The sequence below is a fragment of the Neovison vison genome, chromosome 4, assembly GCF_020171115.1.
Source record: "Neovison vison isolate M4711 chromosome 4, ASM_NN_V1, whole genome shotgun sequence".
Classification (NCBI taxonomy): domain Eukaryota; kingdom Metazoa; phylum Chordata; class Mammalia; order Carnivora; family Mustelidae; genus Neogale; species Neogale vison.
In genome coordinates, this window is record NC_058094.1 from 186,552,720 (window position 1) to 186,572,979 (window position 20,260).

The window sequence follows — 20,260 nt, forward strand, 5'->3', positions numbered from 1 at the left end:
GAACTAGTAAGGGACTTGGCTCGCAAACTCAAAAAGCCTGCCTTCTTTTTACTACACTCTACTCTTTCTCCAAGACATAGTAGCGGCTGTTTATTGATGCCCTCACCGTATTCTCAGCCCTGCGCTGTGCCGAGCCAGGGGCTATTACTGCTTGCCGTTTATGGCCGAGGAAACTGAAGTTCAGAGGAATTCCAAAACTTGCTGGAGCTCCCAGAGCAAACAAAAGGGGGCCAAGATTTAATGGTAGGTTTTTCCAGCCTCAGAATATCAGTTCTTTTCAACTACATAGCTTCGCCTGGAATGGCAGAAACTGAGTTAACCACACAGGTGTTTACCTACAGACTAGCTGGTATTATGGGTAACTCGTACTAACAAAGTAATCGATTTGGGTTTGCGGTATAGGGACAAGGTGGTTTTAAAAACACCTACCACCTATACAATCAAGAAGCCGACTGAGAAGCTTGTTGTGTCATTCATCCTGACGAGATATTCAGGACTGAATTGTGCCAGGCATAGAGAAAATCTAACTCTTTCCAAATGAATCCCAGAATCCTGGAGAAGAAAAAGGCGACTCATACAAGAAAATCCTTTAAAAGCATCTTTTTATTTGCTATAAGAATATAATCTGGCATGTCTATACAATCCATCATGCAAAAAACATGGTAGGCATTTTACAAGCAGAGCAGAATCCCAACAGCTGTACATTTGTTCCATCAACATATTAGCCAAAGCTGAAAAACAGCATCTGGGTATAAACACATACAGAACGAGCCAGCCTTCGTCCCTAGGATCATGGCTTCTAATGTCAAGAAGCACAGTGGAGAAAGCACAGTCATCTTGATGTCTCAATGCCTAAGACTGAAAGAAATGGGGGAGATTTGAGGAACATCACTGATGATGCACTGGGTCGCCAGGAGGCCGTTACCCGTGGGCAGTTTCCCTGTGTGCCTACATGGCTCTGTGAAGCAAGCATGGAGGCATCTGGAGACAAACAGGGAGGAATTACCTGTAGAGCTAAACTACTTCAGGAGGAAGAGCCCACAGAAGGATCCTTTTGCTCCGGCACCGGGCCGGGAGTTAAGAATTGCAATTGCTTTCCTAACCAAAAGTCACAGTGATTTTTCTTTTGGTAGAGTAATTAAATTTCCCTGAAATACCATCGTCAAGCATGTTGTAAGTAAATTGCTCAGTAGCATGGTGGGCTCTAAAGTCTGGAGCTGGCTCAGCTTGCATAACTGTGGTTTGGGGAAGGGAGCTGGGGCAAGAGGGGGAAGGAGAGCACACGAAACCCTTTAGAATCAGACCGCAGATGCTGGGACCGTCTGTGCACAGCTCTTTCTTTGCAGAGGTGCCTGAGAGTCCTTTCTGGATGTGGGAAGGCTCCTCATCCCATTGGTTGTGCTCCGGTCACTCACTGAGTTCAGCGATAACAATCCAAACCTATGTTACCCTCAGTCTTCACCACAAAAGGTCGTGGGTATATGCCCACTTTCTAGTTAAGCAAACTTAGGCTTTTAAAGATTATGCCATTAGACTGAGGAAATGCAGCTAGTTATAGTCAGGACAGGACTGGCGAGCAGGCCCGCTGGACAGTAAACCTAAAGTTTTCCACCGCACCAGAGCATTTCTGAAGGGATCAAAAACTATTTCTGGCCTTGGACGTTTCCTTACCATTTTGTGTGATTTTAGTCCCAAAGTCAAAAGTCCAGGAGAGATTCAGAAGAGCTAAAAATGCCACAGTGAAGAGAGGTGAGTTATCGACTTCCGTTCCAGCAAGGCCTGTGAGAGCAACTGAGATCCCCAAGGGCCACAGCTATAGGGTGTGCTGGGAAACTGATCTGGAATTTAACTTAGAGGTATCTCCAACTTGTCCAATTAATGGACAAAAATCTGCAAGGAAGGGATTCAAACTAGGTTCAGGAATTTACACCCTCCTGCCCCAGGCCCAAGACCAAAGGGACATCTCCTGGGGCAGATCTCAAACCTGGAGTCTCTGAGGCATGGGCATCCCATTGATTTCTAGCATCGTCAACTGTAAGTGAAAGAAACAAATTAGAAGAAGTAGAGCCAAAATGTGTCTTCTGCAAACTCTCACGTCTCTAAAGGTACAAATCGAGGCCACCGGGCAAAAAGCATCCAATGACAACCAAAGCAAGGGTCTTTATTTTTGACTTGTATCTGCTTTGTGGAGCCTCAGTTCAGAATTCTCCGTGAACTCAACTGTTCATCAGTCTTCTTATCCCTCTGCGATTGTTACATTCAGAAACAGAACTTTTAATTTTAATGGGTTTACTTTGAAAGTTACACATTTGCCTGAATTACAAATATTGTCATAGTCACCGTATTTAAGGAATGTACTTCTAAAAACATCTTTTCCTATTGTGTTTAAAATTGGAAAAGCTGTTTTTAAAAGTGCATTTTTTAAAGATTTTATTTATTTATTTGACAGAGAGAGCTCACAAGTAGACAGAGAGGCAGGCAGAGGGTGGGGTGAGGGGGAGCAGTCTCCCCGCTGAGCAGAGAGCCCCATGTGGGGCTCGATCCCAGGACCCTGGGATTATGACCTGAGCTGAAGGCAGAGGCTTTAACCGACTGAGCGACCCAGGCACCCCAAAAGTGCATTTCTTAAATACGATGATTATTTTAATAATATTCTTACCGGGGCAAGTCAACTTCTAGGGATAAAAGACGTGTCAGTGGGAGGAATTTTCTAAAGAGGATACATCATTTTAATTGGGGTCTGATTTAGACTTTGAAAGACCCATACAAATAAAAGCCCTATGAGACTACCCTCTTACTGCTGGAGTCTGTGTTGACTCCCCGAACCAGTGATGGATGGGTCCATAACAAAATGACAAAGGGGAGAGTCACACATGGCCTTCACTTTGCCTCGCTGGAGTTGACTACAAAAGCACCAGCCCCCAAAGCCTCCAAGGGTCTTGGAAGTGTATCCCACTCTGGCTGGTGAGAGCCGACAGGCAGAGGAGTGGGCCTCTCCTTCACTCCCTCTCTTCCCCGTGACCTACTTTCTGTTCCAGTTATGGGAGATATTCTGAATCTTTTTCATTTTGATCCTCTGATCCAGCATCTTGTACCTCGCAGGATGGTCATCGGTTTTCTTTGGGACTGAAGGTGCGTAGGAGCTAGATGCGTAAGCAGGGCGTTTAAAATGGCGCAGAGGAGCCTTGATGACTGGCGGCCATGCAAAGGAAGACAGACAACCGTTAGCCTTCCTAATGACGTGGCACCACCTAAACACCATGGGCCACTGGCTCTCCCCAGACCTGTTTCCTTTCAAAGCAGGAAACGGACAAGTGGGACCCTCACTGGGGCTCTCACTACAGAAAGATGAATAAACACATTCTCACCTCAGTCATTTACTTAAATAAAGAAAGACAAATTCCTAGAGAGAGACAACGAGGATCCTGGAAGATGAATGTTTTCTGACAATGAGTGGATGGAGTGAAGGAAGTGAGAGGGAACAGTGGGATCACTTTGGGGAATAGCAAAGCAAACAGGCGAGCGGAGCCATAGGACGGACCAGAATTTAGCACCAGACGTGAGCTTTTAGGGCTGCAAAGTGGCACATGATCCAGAAGTGATTAAAAAAAAAAAAAAAAGACAGCACTGAGAAGTATTTGCCAAACATATATATAAAAGTCTTGTCTCCAAAATATGTTTTAAAACTCTTAAAATTCAGTAAAGAGAAATCAACAACCCAATTTACAAAGGAGCAAACGATCTGAACCAACTCCTCGCTGAGGAAGAGATGCACACGGCCAGAAAGCCATAGCTGCAGATTAAAACAGCAATGATATACACGACACACCTATCGGGACGGATAAAATCCAAACCAGAGTGGGTGACACCCGTCACTGGGGATGACAAGGAGCGACACCACTCCCATCCTCGCTGGAGGGATGTAAAGTATTACAGTCACTTTGGAAGACACTTTGACAGTCTCTTAGGAAGCTGGTCATGGTTTTACCACACGATCCAACAGTTATGCTGCTAGGTATTTACCCAGCTGATTTGAAAACTGATGTCCACATAAAAACCGGTACATGAGTTTTACAGAAGTTTATTCCTAATTGCCCAAAACCGTAAAGCCAGGAATTCCTTCAATAGTTAATTGCATAAGCACATTGTAGAACATCTATACAATGGGATATTATTCAGTGATAAAAAGAAACGAGCAGTCAGGCCACATAAAGACATAAAGTGTTAACTGATCCCTCTTCCCTGTGCCCCTTGTGCTCTGCCCCCCACCACTGGCACCACCTCTTCCCCTTCTTGGTCCTCCTGGAGAGCATTGTCAGTGAGACAGTGTTAGAATGAATAAAGGGAAAACCAGGTTAAATGATCATCGCAAACTGATGAGGTAGAGTAATTAGATAAAAGGTATGAAGGACAGAGCTGGTGCTGAGTCATACTTGTTCAAGGTGAAGTGATTCTAACAACACAGGGTGGGCAAAGAAAGGTAATACACAGGTGGGTCAGCTTGAAGGCTCAGACCGGGGGACAGATCCATGACACAAAAGGTTACCTTTGTGAAAACCAGTTCCACAACTCTCTTCCAATATGGTCAAGCAAAAGATCAGAAACAACTTAAATGTACAATCATAGGGGTTGGTTAAGTTCTGGTACATTCTTAAAATACACTACTCCGATACTACAGATGTTTGTTAATAAAAATAGATGTTCGTGTAATCCTGTTAAATCAAAAAGGCAATAAATATAATCTAATCTCATTTCAGCATGTATCAATATGTGCATAAGAAAATCCAGAAGATCATACAGTTACATCATAGCAGTGGTTATCTCTGAGGAGTTTAAACATGGTTTTTGGTTGGTTGTTTCCATTTTCTAATTTCTCTATGTGGATCAGGTTTTGCTGATGCGACTTCTGAAAAAGAAACATACTGCTAAACATTTCTTCCATTGAATCATACGTCAGAGCTATTCTGCAAGATCGTATGTAACAAAAAGCCAGCAAACCTGAGGTCACTTAGAGCTTTAGTACAAGACGTCTCAGAGGGCTCAGAGCTGACTAGACTTTTCCCCGTCTGTAGACTAATGGTCATTCGTTGACTTCGTAGAGCACTTATGTGTTGCTGACAGAACAGTGAAGAAAACAGACCAAAATCCCTGCCGTCCTGGGACTTCCATTCTAGTGACCCCCCCACTGAGACTTGTCACTTCGCTTACAGAAGAAAAAAGTGTTCAGGTCTAATAAGGGACACTATTACTACCGTCACACCCACACTAACTTTGCCTTCTCGGGCTAACTCGTAGTAAAGACTAGCAGCAAATGTTCTGGTAGTGACATAATATGCACGCAGAAGAAAAGAGAGGTGTTTTGTTTTGTTTTTTTACAGACCTCAGAGCGCTTAATTCTGAGTTTTACAGTAAACAGCACAAAACACTCTAGGAACAAGTACAAAAACAGCCCTGTTACCCTGGATAATGGGGTAGAAACAAGAGAGACTTCAGATTAAAAGCTGCTTGTTGCAAACGTCTGGGCTAGCTGATTTACTGCTCTTCAAGTCACAGTCCCTCTCCATATTCATTCTATTTTCGCTACTCAGCATGAACCCAGCCAAAGCATTATTGAATTTCCCACTTCTCAGCATGAAGGAGCAGTTACCGTTTGCTGGCATTCTGATTGTCTGAACAAAAACTCCCCTTGCCACCAGAGTCACTGCAAATAGAGTTGAACCTGCTGATAGAGATCGGCTTCCCACCAAGATTGTGGAAATACTTATATGCCTGCTGTCGCCCTTACTCAAAATGTTGGAAAAAAAGAAAAATTCATACAGTGCTGTTTTATAGGCATTGACTGCCTTTCCGGTCTGCAGGCGTATGTGATTTGATGACAGAGCAAAACAGGAGAATCGGGAATAAGGACACCATCTTGAATTTAGTGGAGACCTTTGTTCTGGGGTGCTGGTTTGGCCTCCTAGGGCTCTTTCATTTGTCTACTGGCTATTCCCAAGATACTGGAAGAGGATCGGATCCTTCTGCTTTCGACGACTACACACGTCCCCACACCTGAACCCAAGCAGTAGTGTCAAGATCCACCTCTCCTTCTCTGGGGCTAGAGAAGAAGAACCAAACTGGGCATAGAATCCCATCTCTCCATATGCTTGATTATTAGCAAGTTAGACCATTTTTTTTTTTTAAATCTTGGGGACATAGTCACAAAATCTGCTCTCATCTCTTAAAGCAATGTACTTGCTGGAAGCTGTCTAATTAGCTAATGAAGGTTTGACAAAGGTACATATCATTGCATGGACCCTGGATTCGGGAGTCATTATCTACATTACTTTCAAATTACTTAGGAAAAGAAAAGTGCAAGACAAAAATCGATACATCACCATCCTTTATTTCACAATTACATACAGTATTTGTTTTTCATAAAAGCAATGCTCTTCGAGGAGTTTTAATCCTCATTTGTTTAAATCACCTTTCTCGTGAACACACAGTTCTCCCAAAAGTGTGTCTGATCTTCTCCCTTTCCTTGGCCACCGCCAACCTATCTGTTTTTCCCTCTCCGCCTCTTTGAGAGGTCTTTGAGACCATTTTGCTTGATGGTTACTTTGCTTGTGGTGTGGGAGACAAGTGTATAGAATTATTCTTCAGAAAATAGATTGAGATTAGTCCTAAATCAAATTAATATAGTTGATAGTTCAGGTATTGCAATGTAAAAGAGGGTTTTTAAAGTGTTTCTCAAATACCCTTCAATAAAGTTGTGAGTGTGATAGGTATTGTTGGGGGGCAGGGAGGTTCCTTAGTCAAAAGATAAACTACTATCTTCATGGCAGGACGTCTCAGGCACCCAAATAGTGGGGATGTGTGTTAGGAATCCTGGAGAGAAGCCAACAGCATGTGGTTTTTCTCCATTGTATTAGCTTAGGGAACTCCTTTACAGGGATATCTCCCAGTGTCCAGCAGAAAAGACTGGCCTAATTCCTCATCCTTATCTTACAGTGTCATATCATATACTATCAGAAATCTTTACTTCAGCACACCTTGTTGTTTTGTACTAAGTGAAAGCAGGCTGCACAGAACTATCACCAGTCCTCACCTACTGTCTGTCCTGCCTAGTCTCCGGGAGTTTAGTAACAATCTGTGTGAGGATCTATCTCTGTTTCTTCCCATCCTCTCTGACTTCACGGGTATTTTCCCCAATCTCTCATGCAGCAGCAGCAACTCCATGTGGAGAATTTCTGAATCTCTGAGGGCAGCAACTTGGTCTGCTCTTAATTTCTGAATAAATTTGAATATTAGCACCTTCTTAAAATAAAAATTGTTGGACATATGTTTTCTGCCCTTTCAAAGATAATATCATGATACCACCTTTGGGGGAAGAAAACATTTCCATTCTAGACTTTTTCTACCCGCATTCACACACACACACACACACACACACACACAAAAGTAATCATTTGTTGCCTCTGAAATGTTGTTTTACATGAGGAATAAAATCCCACTGCCATACATTTCATTTCTAAAAACAGGTCTACTTGCAGTATCTGCCTGATGGAAAGTTCTTATAAAAATGCACAAAAATCATTCACGAGTTTTGAATTGCAGGGGATAGGAATGCTAACAACAGCTCCATCGAGGACGGAATGATGAAAGAACCAAACTTGTCATTTTCGTGTCGGGATTCACCGCCATAAGATAGTTATGACATAAGACAACACATTGTTAAAAAAAAAAAAAAAAGACAACACATTGTTTACTAGGCACAATGCTAAGAATTTAATGTGAATCTTCTCTACAATCCTATGAAGCAAGTGCTGTTATCACCCCCTTTTGGGGCAAGGAAAACTGGGGCTTAGAGAACTTAAGGAACGTGCCAAAGCCTACACAACTGATATGCAGGAAGTCTGGATTCTGGATTCTGGATTCACGTCCAAGCGGCTCAACTTCAGAGCTTTTACCCAATATTTAAAGCAACTTTGCACTGAGGTTCAGAGTAAGTTTTAATAATTACCATGATAAGTTATGAGAGTCAAAGTAGTACCTCATTTCTACTCTCAGTGTTTGAGTATATAATCTGTGTAATAGACAGGATTCTTGAACATGCTCGTTAGTAGCTACAGTCACACTTCCCCCAAAGCAAAAGCAAATCATCTCCCTCAACAGACACACACTTAATATAATTTGTGGTCATAGTTCAGGAAGGAATTATATAAAGGTCTCTTAAGTAACTGCTTTTATCTCTCCCTTCACTTAGGCCAGGTTGGAATGTTAACAGGAATTCCAGAAGTCACGACTGTTGATGAGCAGTCAAGCCAAGCAGAGCTCCAGGATCTTGGGTAGGTGCTTAACTGGGTGGTCCTTACCCCGGCCGCATGTGATAACCACCTAGGGAGCTTTTAAAAATCCCGATACTCAGGTCGTACCCCAGATCAATGAATGCAGAATCTATGCGGGTTTGTCTGAGACCTCAGGAGTTTTTTAAAGCTCTTCAGATAATCTCACCGTGTGTGAGGTTGAGAGCTACTGTTTTGGTCTCTCCAAATGTCTCCTTCCTTATCTTCACAAAAACAATAGTACCAATGTTTTGCACACACTGAAAGTGTTGTGGAAACTGTGGAGAGCTAGCTAATGTTGCTGCTGTAGTTTGATCACAACAAACTGCCTGGGGTGGGGAGAAGTCTTACATGAATCTGTTAAGGTTACGTGTGGTCTTCACAATTATGCTCTCCCCCACCCCCTCATGCCCACCACATTTTGTTCTTCTTGTCGGGTCTACCATGAAGACAAAAGCTCTGAGGAATGAAAAGGCATTCTTTTGTTGGAGAAAGCAACTTTGGTGCTATCACTTGAGGACTGTAAGACCCGCACCAAGAACAGCCAACCCTGAGATAAACCATTGTTTTCTAAATAAATCTCACTTGGGACGCCTGAGTGGCTCAGTTGGTTAAGCGGCTGCCTTCGGCTCAGGTCATGATCCCAGCCTCCTGGGATCAAGTCCCGCATCGGGCTCCTTGCTCGGCAGGGAGCCTGCTTCTCCCTCTGCCTGCCATTCTGTCTGCCTGTGCTCACTCTCCCTCTCTCTCTCTCTCTGATAAATAAATAAATAAATAAATAAATCTATCTCACTTGTGGGAAAGGAAAAAATAAGACCAAAGAGCACGTTCCTGATGTCTGAATGAGGAGTAAGATAAGAGTGAGACCCTTGCAGGAGGAAATCTAGTTTTTTTTTTTAAGATTTTATTTATTTGACAGAGAGAGATCACAAGCAGGCAGAGAGGCAGGCAGAGAGAGAGAGAGGAGGAAGCAGGCTCCCTGCTGAGCAGAGAGCCCGATGTGGGACTCGATCCCAGGACCCTGAGATCATGACCTGAGCCGAAGGCAGCGGCTTAACCCACTAAGTCACCCAGGCGCCCAGAGGAAATATAGTTTTAAAGCCTGCTTCTACCATTCCTGTTTTTTTTTTTTTTTTTTCCTGGGTAGGTCACTTCACCTGTAAGCTCCACATTTCTCCTCTGTAGCCCGGGTGTACCAGTGCTGTCTATCTTGCAGGACTGCTGGGATGACTCAGCCAGACTGGCTGTGTCAAGGATTTCCTACAGTGTCTGGCATAAAGAATGCCTTCGGTCCATGATGAATTCTCTTAAGATCATCGTCGTAGGGGCGCCTGGGTGGCTTAGATGACCAACCAGGATGAAAGAAGTTTCAGTCCGTGTATTCTAATCTTGATGCAATTGGGAAAATAACAAGGGCATGTTTGATTCTTAGGAATCTTTGCATTTATTATGCTGAGGCATAAACAGTCTTCAAGTCACCTTCATTGGAAGCTATTCTTAAATCAAGGACACCCTGGTTTTTTTCAATGCTTCTTTATGCTCTACCCCACAGATAATAAATCCTAGCTACACACCAGGGTATTCGGCACACTTGCATTCCCAGAACCTACTCACAGAACTGGTTAACAGGGGGTGCTAAGAAATATTTAATGAATGAGTGAACTACTCTGTGTCACATTTGGTAACCTTCATAAACCTCCTGCTTACCAAAGAATAAATGAGTCCCTTAGAATAACCACCAGCTGGCAAAGTTGATCGGCATCTACAGACCCTGATAGTTCCTTCTTGCCTCCACAATGTCTTGATACCCAGATTTGCTGCCCAGGGTTGCTCCAGGAAGGGAGTCAGCAAGTTCCTTCCCTTCGAAGTCTCTAGTCTGAAGCTTGAACACTCCTGCGTTAGACAAACACTACAACCTCGGCTGGTTTCTACAGGTCTTCCTAGAGTCTGGAGAGGCACTGAGGCATGGTGTTCGAACCGCTTTCCCTCTGACAAAGAGGTGAAGGAGGAGGAACAATTAAGTAGGCTGGAAAACAAGCTCTCTTCTTAGACAATGGCTGGCGATTCAATGCCCTGCGACCTGACCATTTAATGATTAATAGTTCCATTTGATAAATGACTATTTTAATTAATCAAACAAAGAACAAGAAAGTCCTCTCTCAAGGAGGGATCATCTTCAGTTTAGCTCTTTCTCTTTGTTTGCCCCAGCAGACCCAATGTATGTGAGGCATGCTGTTTCAAATGAGAAAAATATCTTGGAGAAAAACTAAGTCTTCTCCTTAAGCTTTTTCCGTCCATATGTGCAGTTGTCCACATGTGCATATGAAATGGGTAGCGTAAGGCTCAGTCAGGAACTCTGCCCTTTGTTCATACCTACAAGGACCTATCCTAGAAGAAGCCTGAAAAGCTAAATTTCACCAGGTTTCTGAAGCTCTAAAGTGCTAAGTCAATATGTCACAAATGAGTTTTGATCCAATCTACAGAAAGAATGACAACGGCCACCCCTCAAACTGAACTCAAGATAAAAGAATTACAAAGAGAGCACTCAATGGAATCTTCACTTAAAAGACAGTGCAGGATCCCTCTGTACCCACAGCTGCACCTGAAAAATTAGTGCAGGGGTAATTGGTCTAATCCCCAGGCAGAGTAAGGAAGGTGGTTACAGTACGGACTATTTGACATCAGTCTTTACCCAGGAGCAATGAAACTCAAGCAGAAAGCATGGGCTTGCCTTGCCTTGCTGCCTGCTAACTTCCGGCAAGCTGCTTACCATTTAGGCTCCAGTTCCCTGATTTGTGAAATGGAGATAAGGGATCTTCCTTAGAGAGTTGTCATGAGGATTAAACAAGATCATGCATGTTAAGAATCCGGCATTATCCCTGATAGTTAATAGATGTGCAATACAAATCAACGTACTTATTGTTAAAAACCTGTATTAGGGAGATCAGAAGTTACTTTTTGAAGTTTACCACTCATTACTTATAATACACATAATACTTGGTCTTGGTTTAATAATAATAATAAAAAAATCATAAGCTTCCTAAAATGTCTTCAGACCTCAGAGCTGGTCAGTTCTCTTCTGAGGTAGCCTCTGGATGGACGTTTTATCCGTAGTCCCCTAGAATAGGACACACGACAATGTCATTGCAAGCCAGCTGGCATCTCTACACGCAGACTCTTTCTACGTCAGGTATGGAGATCAGAAGCAGAGCTGCATCTACGCCAACACTAGGGTGCACACCAGCAGCCGCACGCACACAGGAGCCATCAGCTATCTGCTTCAGCAAAAGTGATGGTACTATACCTTTCTGTCTAAGGATCGCTTCCAGAAAGTGACATGACTGAGGCGCCCTGGGGAATCTGCTCAGAAGTCAGTCACTGACTAGGCTCCATCGTTAGCGGTCATGAGTAGGGCTGAAGTAGTAGTGAGTAGTGCTGAAGCTCTGGGCCACTCCTCCAGTGAGAGCCAACGTTTCCTCAGCTCTCCACCATTTCCAGCCCACCCATGGAGTGTGATTGGGTTCACAGACCTCATAGGGCATAGTAGAAGATTGTTCTAGGAAAAAATCAGCTGCAGGTGCTACTACTTTACTACATGACAGTCACTTTGCTATAGATATGAAAAGGATCAAGGTGCTGTCCCCAGGAGAGTTTCCCAGTTGCTGGAGCTTTAGGACGACCCCTTTGATAATTTCAGAAGCCACAGAAGCAGTTCCTTAATGAAATGGTCTCTGGTGGCTTCTGGCCTGAAGCATGTTACCAGCGGGCTTTCTTCATATCTGAATCCTCATATACCAACACCCATCTCTCCCAATATGTTAGAAAGGGAAAACATTAAATTTCTCTGAAATATATGTGAAATCGCGTTTATGAGGATGAAACTAAACAAAACTGCCTTAGGACACAGCAATATGTTTGTCACTTAAAATTCTTAATACATAATATTTTGAGCATATAGAAAAGTCTGGATAATAATAATGTCAAGTTCTCATGTATTTTCAATATAATTTAATCAAATTTTAACATTTTGCATATTAGCTCATAAGTTTATTTAAGGAGATTAAATGTCACAAATAGAGTTAAAGTACCCAGTACACTCTTCCAGGATACTTCTCTTCCCCCCATCACACAAAAAGCATCATCTAGAATTTGATATCCCTGTGCATATAAACACTCAATTATTGCATTTGTATGCATCTGTTAAATAGCTAATATTTTTGCTTGTTTTAAGGGATAATATAAATTGTGTTAGATGGTATACATCTTGTTGCAACTTGCTTTTCTTGTTGTACATTACATTAAGCATTGTTTATAATAACAAAAAATGAATAATAACTGTCAACAGGAGAATGATGAAACATTCTTTGGCTCATTGATATAACAGACTGCTGAACAGATATTAAAATGGACAAGCTTTTCAAAGAAGTGCCTTTTTATTTCGAATAGAATTTCTTTAGCAATATGTTAGCAAACTTTCATTCTGTAGGTTTTTCTTAAAGGTGTGCACTTAAAAGCAGGATAGAACTGGATTTTGCTTTCCTTATCTAATCAGATAATCACTTATTTGTGAAGCATAACAAATAACAGATAACACTGGAGGACAAGGGGAGATGGAGAGAAGAAGGGAATTGAGGGAAATTGGAAGGGGAGGTGAATCATGAGAGACTATGGACTCTGAAAAACAATCTGAGGGTTTTGAAGGGACGGGGGGGGGGGGGGGGGGTGGGAGGTTGGGGGGAAGCAGATGGTGGGTATTAGAGAGGGCATGGATTGCATGGAGCACTGGGTGTGGTGCAAAAACAATGAATACTGTTACGCTGAAAAGAAATTAAAAAATTTTTAAAAAAGATAATCTCTCATATATTAATACCAGAATTTAGGCCATTTGCAATTACTATTATTACTGATATTTTTGGACTTCATTCTACTACCTAATTTTCGTTTTGTTTTGTATTTGATTCTACCATCTAATTTTGTAATCATTCTTTATTCCTTTTCTTCCTTTCTGTCTTCTATTAAGTTGATACATTTTTATATTCCCTTTGTTGTTCAGTTCCCTCATTTAAATGTTATAGGGTATATATCAATTATTTTATTGATGATCCTTTGTGTTAAAAAGTTACAAAATTACAAAATTCTGCCCAAACACAAAATAGATTCTAGCAGTCCTTAACATTCCACTGAATAAGCCTCTTTCCAGCTGTAAGCTTCCATTTCCTATTTTAACACAGAAATTGGACATTATTTTTTAAAACTATTTGCTCAAATTTACCAAAATGTTTTATTTACTTGTGTGTATGCCATTTATTCTTGTATCTCAAGATGCAAGAAGATACACTTTGCTTTGTTTTTTTTTTTTAATGTATATCCCTTAATCTTTCTTTTAATGAAGTCTGCAGTTGGTAAACCATGTCATTGTATACCTGAAAATGTTTTTACTTTCCCTTCACTCGTAACTAATAAGTGAACTGTTTTAGTTATTATATATTTATTTACTTTCCCTCAACACATGGTAGATACATTTTCATTGTCTTCTGGCATCTACTATTACCAATGCAAATTTGGCCATTATTTGGTTGTCACTTTATTTTAAGTGACCTGCTTGAATATAGCCAGCTTCCCATGACATTAAAGAATTTCTCATTCTTGAGTTAATTTTTGGCAACCTCACACAATAGCATTAGATAAGCATTTGGTTATATTTAGGCATGGCAGCTGAGCTGCGTTTTCCACCTAAGATGAGTCTTTAGAGCCATTTATCTATCTTCCATGCTTTCATTTTTTATTGAGATATAATTCACATACCACAAAATTCATCACTTGAAGTGTACAGTTCAATTACCATACTCGCAGGGTCATGCAGTCATCACCATATCTAATTCCAAAACATTTCCATCACTACGAAAAGAAATCCCATACCCATGAGAATTCACTCTTCATTCTTCTCTCTCCTCAAGATTCTAATCTATTTTCTCTTTTGGGTGAGCCTATTCTGTATATTTCCATAAATGAATCATAAAATATGCAGCCTTTTGTGCCTGGCTTCTTTCACTTAGCAAATGTTTTCAGGGTTCATCCATGTTGTAGAATGTATCAATACTTCAGTCCTTTAGATAGGTAGTAGATAATATTCTATTGTATGGGGGCGCCTGGGTGGCTCATTCAGTTAAGCATCTGCCTTCAGCTCAGGTCAGGGTCTCAGGGTCCTAAGATGGAGCCTCACATTAGGCTTCCTGCTCAGTAGGGGGTCTGCGCCACCCTCTCTCTTTGCCTCCCTCCCAGCTCGTGCTCTCTCTCTCATATAAATAAATAAAATCTTTTTTAAAAAGCTATTGTATAGATTAGCATATTTGGTTTATATATTCATCATTTGGTAGACATTTAGTTTCTCTCCACTTCTTTAGCTATTATGAATAATACCACTTTGAATATCTGTGGATAAGTTTTTTTGTAAACATATCTTTTCAGTTCTCTTAGGAATATACCTAGGAGCAGAATTGCTGTGTCATTTGGTCACTGCATGTTTAACTTCTTGAGAAACCACAAAACTCTTTTCCAAAGTTGCTGCACCATTTTACATCCCCAGGAGCAATGTTCAAAGCTAGTAATTTCTCCACATCATCGTCACACTTACTATTATTGTCTCAATTCTAGCGCATGTACAGTAGTATGTCATTATGGTTTTGATTTGCATTTCCCTAATGACTAATGATGCTGAACATCTTTTCATGTTCCATTTGTATCTTTTTTGGAAATATTTTTATTTAAATCCTCATTCCTCTTTTCAATTGGGTTATTTATCTTTTTATTGTTGATTTATAAACATTCTTTACATATTCTGGATACTAGACCCTTATCAGATCCATGATTTTCAAATATATTCTTCCATTCTGTGGACTTCTTTTCCACTTTCTTAATAGTGTCCCTTGAAACAGAATTTTTATCTTTAATGAAGTTGTGTTATACATTTTTCATCTGGGTTTTAGGCGTCATATCTAAGAAATCACTGTCTAATCCAAGGTCATAAACATTTATCTCTGTATAATCTTCTAAAAGTCTTATGGTTCATGCTCTTTTATTTTTTGATATGGTTCCTTGTCTTGGTTCCCTGCTCTTAAGTCCTAAGGACAACATTAACTTTCTTTTTGGCTGTGTTTCACATTGTTTTTCCCTTTCTTTTTCCAAGTTCCAAGGATTATATGCCTGTTTGCCTTTTTAAATTTCAGATTTCGAATGGCTTCTTTTGCATATCTCTGTTCTTGGGGTTTTTTTCTGAATAATTTTATTGTATTGTTTTTCAAGGGTTTTTCATCCCTCTGTTTGGCTCTTTGACTATCCTTAAACATGATATTTTAAATTGCTTGACAGCCTACACCAAGAGTTTGTGGTAGAAGCATTTGAGTCAATGGAGGCAACATGGTATTCCTAAGATCGGAAGAAGTAGCAAGCTGGCCATTGTAATGAGTGTTGTGAAGAGTGTCTTCTAGACAAAGCACAGTTAATTATATCACATGCTTTGAGAACTACCCACTTCACTTCTACAGGGTTTGGAAAGGTCAGAATTCAGTGCCTAAGACACTCAACTTAGGATCAGTTTGAATTGACACACTAAGGCCAAAGACAAGATGGCAGCAACTCTGACTCATAAGCCTTAGAAAACTAGCAGGCCAACGGTAGGCCCCCAGCACAGCCGGTGAGAACCAGATCAGCTGTCCAGAATGATGTCAGAGGTACCATGTGACCCAGGAATGTTATAACCTTACAGAGAAAAACAAACACCATCAAAACACACTGCATTTGTTTGGTTTGGATCTGTTTTCCTCCTAATGTCTCTAGTCCTAAAAACACCAAAACCACAAGCAGGAACAAGATGAAAGAGGCTTCCAGAGACCACAGAGCAAGGTCCTATCAATACTAAAAAGCGAGTTAGTATAGTTAGTACATCTCCAAGTTTGAAAGAGTCTTTTCTGAAGGTGTTTGCCTTCCATACAGTCATAAATGAAATTGGGTAGTTCTCACACACACACCCACATACCCAGTCATATAGACATTAATGAGCAACCAATGCATGCTTGTCACCATGACAGGCACTGGGGGAAAAAAAAAAAAAAGACAGTCCCACCTTGGAAAAGCCACCTGTAAATGGGTAAAGAGATTTACAAGCGAATCATTATACGTCACTACTAATTCTACCTAGATGATTTGGGAAGACCACAAAGAGAAATTATCCAGAAAAGGAAAAGGGTAAGGAGTATTCCAGGTAGACTGACAGTGGCAAGAAAGCTCAAGAGCTACTCAGTGGACACGGAGTCCAGTTTTTGGACTACGGTAGGGGAGCTACAGAAGTGGAAGTTGAAAAAGCAAACAAATAAAGATTATATTTCATCTAATCCAAGATGCCACTGATTGTAAAGTGAAGTGTTATTTCATGTACAACCAAGAAAACAATGCTACTCATTCAGTTATAGCACAGCATTGCTTGCAAGACATTCCTACTGCAGAGGAACTAAAATGCAAGGCACTGTCCTTCTCAGAATGGATGAAATTCGGCAATTCCCAAAAGAAGAAATGCAAAATGACAAATTAACATTAGAAAAGAGATTCTTTTTTTAAAATGGTAAAATGAATGCACACTGCATATGAATATAATTTTTTCTCTTATCAGATTGGTCAAGTATTAATGTTAGCATTAGCAAGAGCATAGTGAAAGGCAAACTCACCACTAAAAGTATAAAATAATACTACCTTCCTGGAAATCACTTTGACAATAATGTGTCAAGAACCTAAATACATATAAATTCTTTGAGCTAGTAATCCTCCCTATAGGAATCTATCCCAAATCCATACTTACTGACGCAGAAAAAGATTTTTGCACAGGAATATAAGGTTATTTATAATAACAAAAATATAAGCTACATAAAACCCAAATTTGTCAATGAATATATAAATAAATTGTGGTATAATACAAAATGTTAGTCTCTGAAATATTACTTAATATTTAATAACACAGGGAAACTATAATGTAATAGTAAGTTTTAAAAAGGAGGAAACAAAATTCTATGTAGAATATGATTCCAATCTAGGGAAAAAAAGTATTTAATAAAGACTGGAAGGACAGACAATTTTTGTTAGCTCCACTTGCTAGTATTACTAACATTTTTCCTTCTTTTAACTTTTGTTATTTTTCAAATTTGCCACTGTCTCTATTTATGACCTCTCCTTCCTCCTAAACAAATGTGTTCTTCCAATTGCTAGCATTATTAACATTTTTCCTTCTTAGAATTTTTGCTATTTTTCAAATTTGCCAGTGTCTTTATTTATGACCTCTCCTTCCTCCAAAACAAATGTGTTCTTCCAAGTTTTACTTGTAGAAACTAAATTATGGTAGAGAAAATAAGCCTATACCTGGAGATGAAATGACCAACAGGTGCCCCTCATATTAAATAGTAAATACACAGGATCATTATGAATGCTTAAGAATTTCTGGTAAATGTCAGCTGATACCCAATTCAGACTGTACATTACTTCCACATTTCTCAGCAGTAGAGATTATCCAAAAGTCAGTACTATGCTAAATGTACAAGCATTACTTCTAATCCTTATTGTCATGCAGACGGATGAGAAGCAGAGGTCCGAGAAGCTGAGTAAGTGTAGTGAGCTTGCACAATGTGAACAAGACAAAGCTGGCATTTGAACCCAAGTCTCTCACAAAGGCTAATACTCCCGCCCCTGTACCATCTGCCTCTCAAAGAAGTTCTTCCATAGCATGTCCAGATGAACATCCAGAAAGAACGAGATTCTACTCTCTCCATCAATGAGCAGGAAAGATTATGAGCCACGTATGGGTACCTTATGTTCGTCCCTGAAGGAATATTACAAATGTTGATGACAGAGGCAAAAATCTCTCTGATAACGTGGGGTGGACTGGAGAGATAAGGGGCCAGAGTCCCCGTCCATCAGAGAAACCAGTCCTCTCTGTTCCCTGTGAATGCTAAGATTATGGTGTGGTGCCATTTACCCACCTGGCAAGGTGAGGCGACTTGTGGAGCTAGTGCTTGGGGCTGGTGAGCCATGAGAGCGCTTCTTTGTGCCTGGAAAGAGGAAAAGAGGGGTAAGGAAGAGCAGGATCATGGACAGACCTGTTGGACGGGAAATGCTCATCGGAAACACTATCAAATGATCAATGTTTGGGTCTGAAAACAACATTTGGGAGAAGATTGGGTGAGCTCATGGGAAAATCATGCATCCCGTGGCCCAAAAGAGCCAGGAGCTCAGCCTTTACTTCGGGGCGCATGGTGGCTCTTGGTCTCCTGGTTGGTAGGTTGGTATGTTGGGGACCAACACACCATGGAGGAGGGCCGCACTTCAGATCCACCAGGGAGTGGATCTAAATATACAATATACAATTGCCCACGCACCACCCCCAGATTCTGTCTTCATTGTACCAGGGCAGAACTCCGGCATCAGTATTTTTAAAGTCCCCCACATGATGTTCATGTGCGTCCAGGGTAAAGATCTGCTGTTGTGGATGGGAAAGTTCTCAGTTTAGAATCGAGGAATCGGGCATGGGCAGCGGTGGGGCTAGGGGTTGTCCCTCTCGCCTTTACACTCTGCTGGACCTCACACAATTAACGTGAGTCTTTGGAAGCTCAAGTCTTCATCTGCACAAGGAGGGAAATCACACAGTGACCTCCAAGTGTTCTGATGAGGATGAAAGGGATCTTGGTATGTGAGAGTGTGCAGGAGGTTACACAAATGCTGGGCTATTGGGGTCTGTGAGCTCTCTGTTGCTGGCATCAGAACTCCCATTGGGAAACGGATTATCTATCTCTGTTCATACAAATGGTTTTGTGGGCCATGAGGGAGTGGAAAGGCAGACCCCGGAGTGAGGATCAGGAAGGAGAGCAAAATGAAGGGAGGGCTGAGTTGTTGTGCAAAAGAACATTTACATAAATGTGTAAGTGTGTGTGTGTGTGAGTGTATACACACATATGTTCACATACATATTATATAGACACGGACATGCACATATCGAAACACATTCACATAGATACACATATATCTTACATATATACATGTATACAAAGATTATTTACTCATTCATTCATTTCTTTCTTTATTTTGCCATCCACAGTGGGGCAAAAGAGGCCTGGATTTCGGAAGCCAGCAACATGGCAGACGCCTGGAGTCTGAGCCCGGCAGAAGTACAGAGAGAATTCTTAAACAGAAGATACACATGATTTATGGTTATTCGTGTTACAAGTCCCCTGACCCTATGCAAACTTTTTGTAAAGTCTACTTGGTACCGACAGGCCTGGGGTCTATGGAGGTTGTGTTCATTGAGAAAATGTGTGAGTCACCACGGTCCTGGGTAGAGATAACAAGATGACCTGTGGATTGATCTACATCTGAGGAAGCAGGAACTCGGGGCTGGAAGTGAGCCCGAGTCACGGGTGAGATGTGGAGAATTACCCCTGGGATTGTGCTTGAGACAGCTTCATTTTAGTCTTAAAGAACAGGGTACTATGCTTGACATTCTGTGTTTATTATCATTATTATTATTGGCCGTAGTAGGGAGAGTGGTGTTAATAGTGGGAGGAGAACTAATAGTAAAAATGGAAAACACAAAATGAATCCAAATACCTCAGAGCCACAAAAATGGTTAATGTGCATGAGGTGAGAGAAGCGATATCTGGCAGAACGTCACGTCTCCACTGTCGTCTTGTATATGCCCTGAATATCAGAATAGGCAGGAAAATCAGAGAGCCCAAACCTGGCTGTGACCGTGATTTCAAAGTTCCTGAGGAAATTTTTATAAATATGGCTTCCAGGGCCCTTTCCTGAGTCTCCTAAAGTGAAATATCCGGGGAACGGAGCTAGAAGTTTGCCTGTCAACAAGTTCCCCAGGTGGGTCTAATGACCATTGGCAGAATAAG

The 20,260-nt window shown here is 41.2% G+C and overlaps 1 protein-coding gene across 6 annotated transcripts in view; it reads right to left on the minus strand.

Moving 5' to 3' along the window:
* Positions 1–2,661: 2,661 nt before the first annotated feature.
* The window catches only part of PDE1C (phosphodiesterase 1C), a 302,827-nt gene continuing 285,228 nt past the window's right edge, over positions 2,662–20,260 (minus strand). For 3 of the 6 annotated variants that reach the window (XM_044246327.1, XM_044246328.1, XM_044246331.1), the window contains 2 exons: positions 18,347–18,415; positions 2,662–3,192 (listed from right to left, as the gene is read on the minus strand). In XM_044246327.1, the coding sequence (XP_044102262.1) occupies positions 3,023–3,192; positions 18,347–18,415 (239 nt within the window). In that variant the 3' untranslated portion in view covers positions 2,662–3,022. Of the gene's footprint in view, positions 3,193–11,225; positions 11,443–18,346; positions 18,416–19,420; positions 19,543–20,260 lie in introns of those variants that run through there. The other 3 variants (XR_006384292.1, XM_044246332.1, XM_044246329.1) reach the window with 3 other exon arrangements.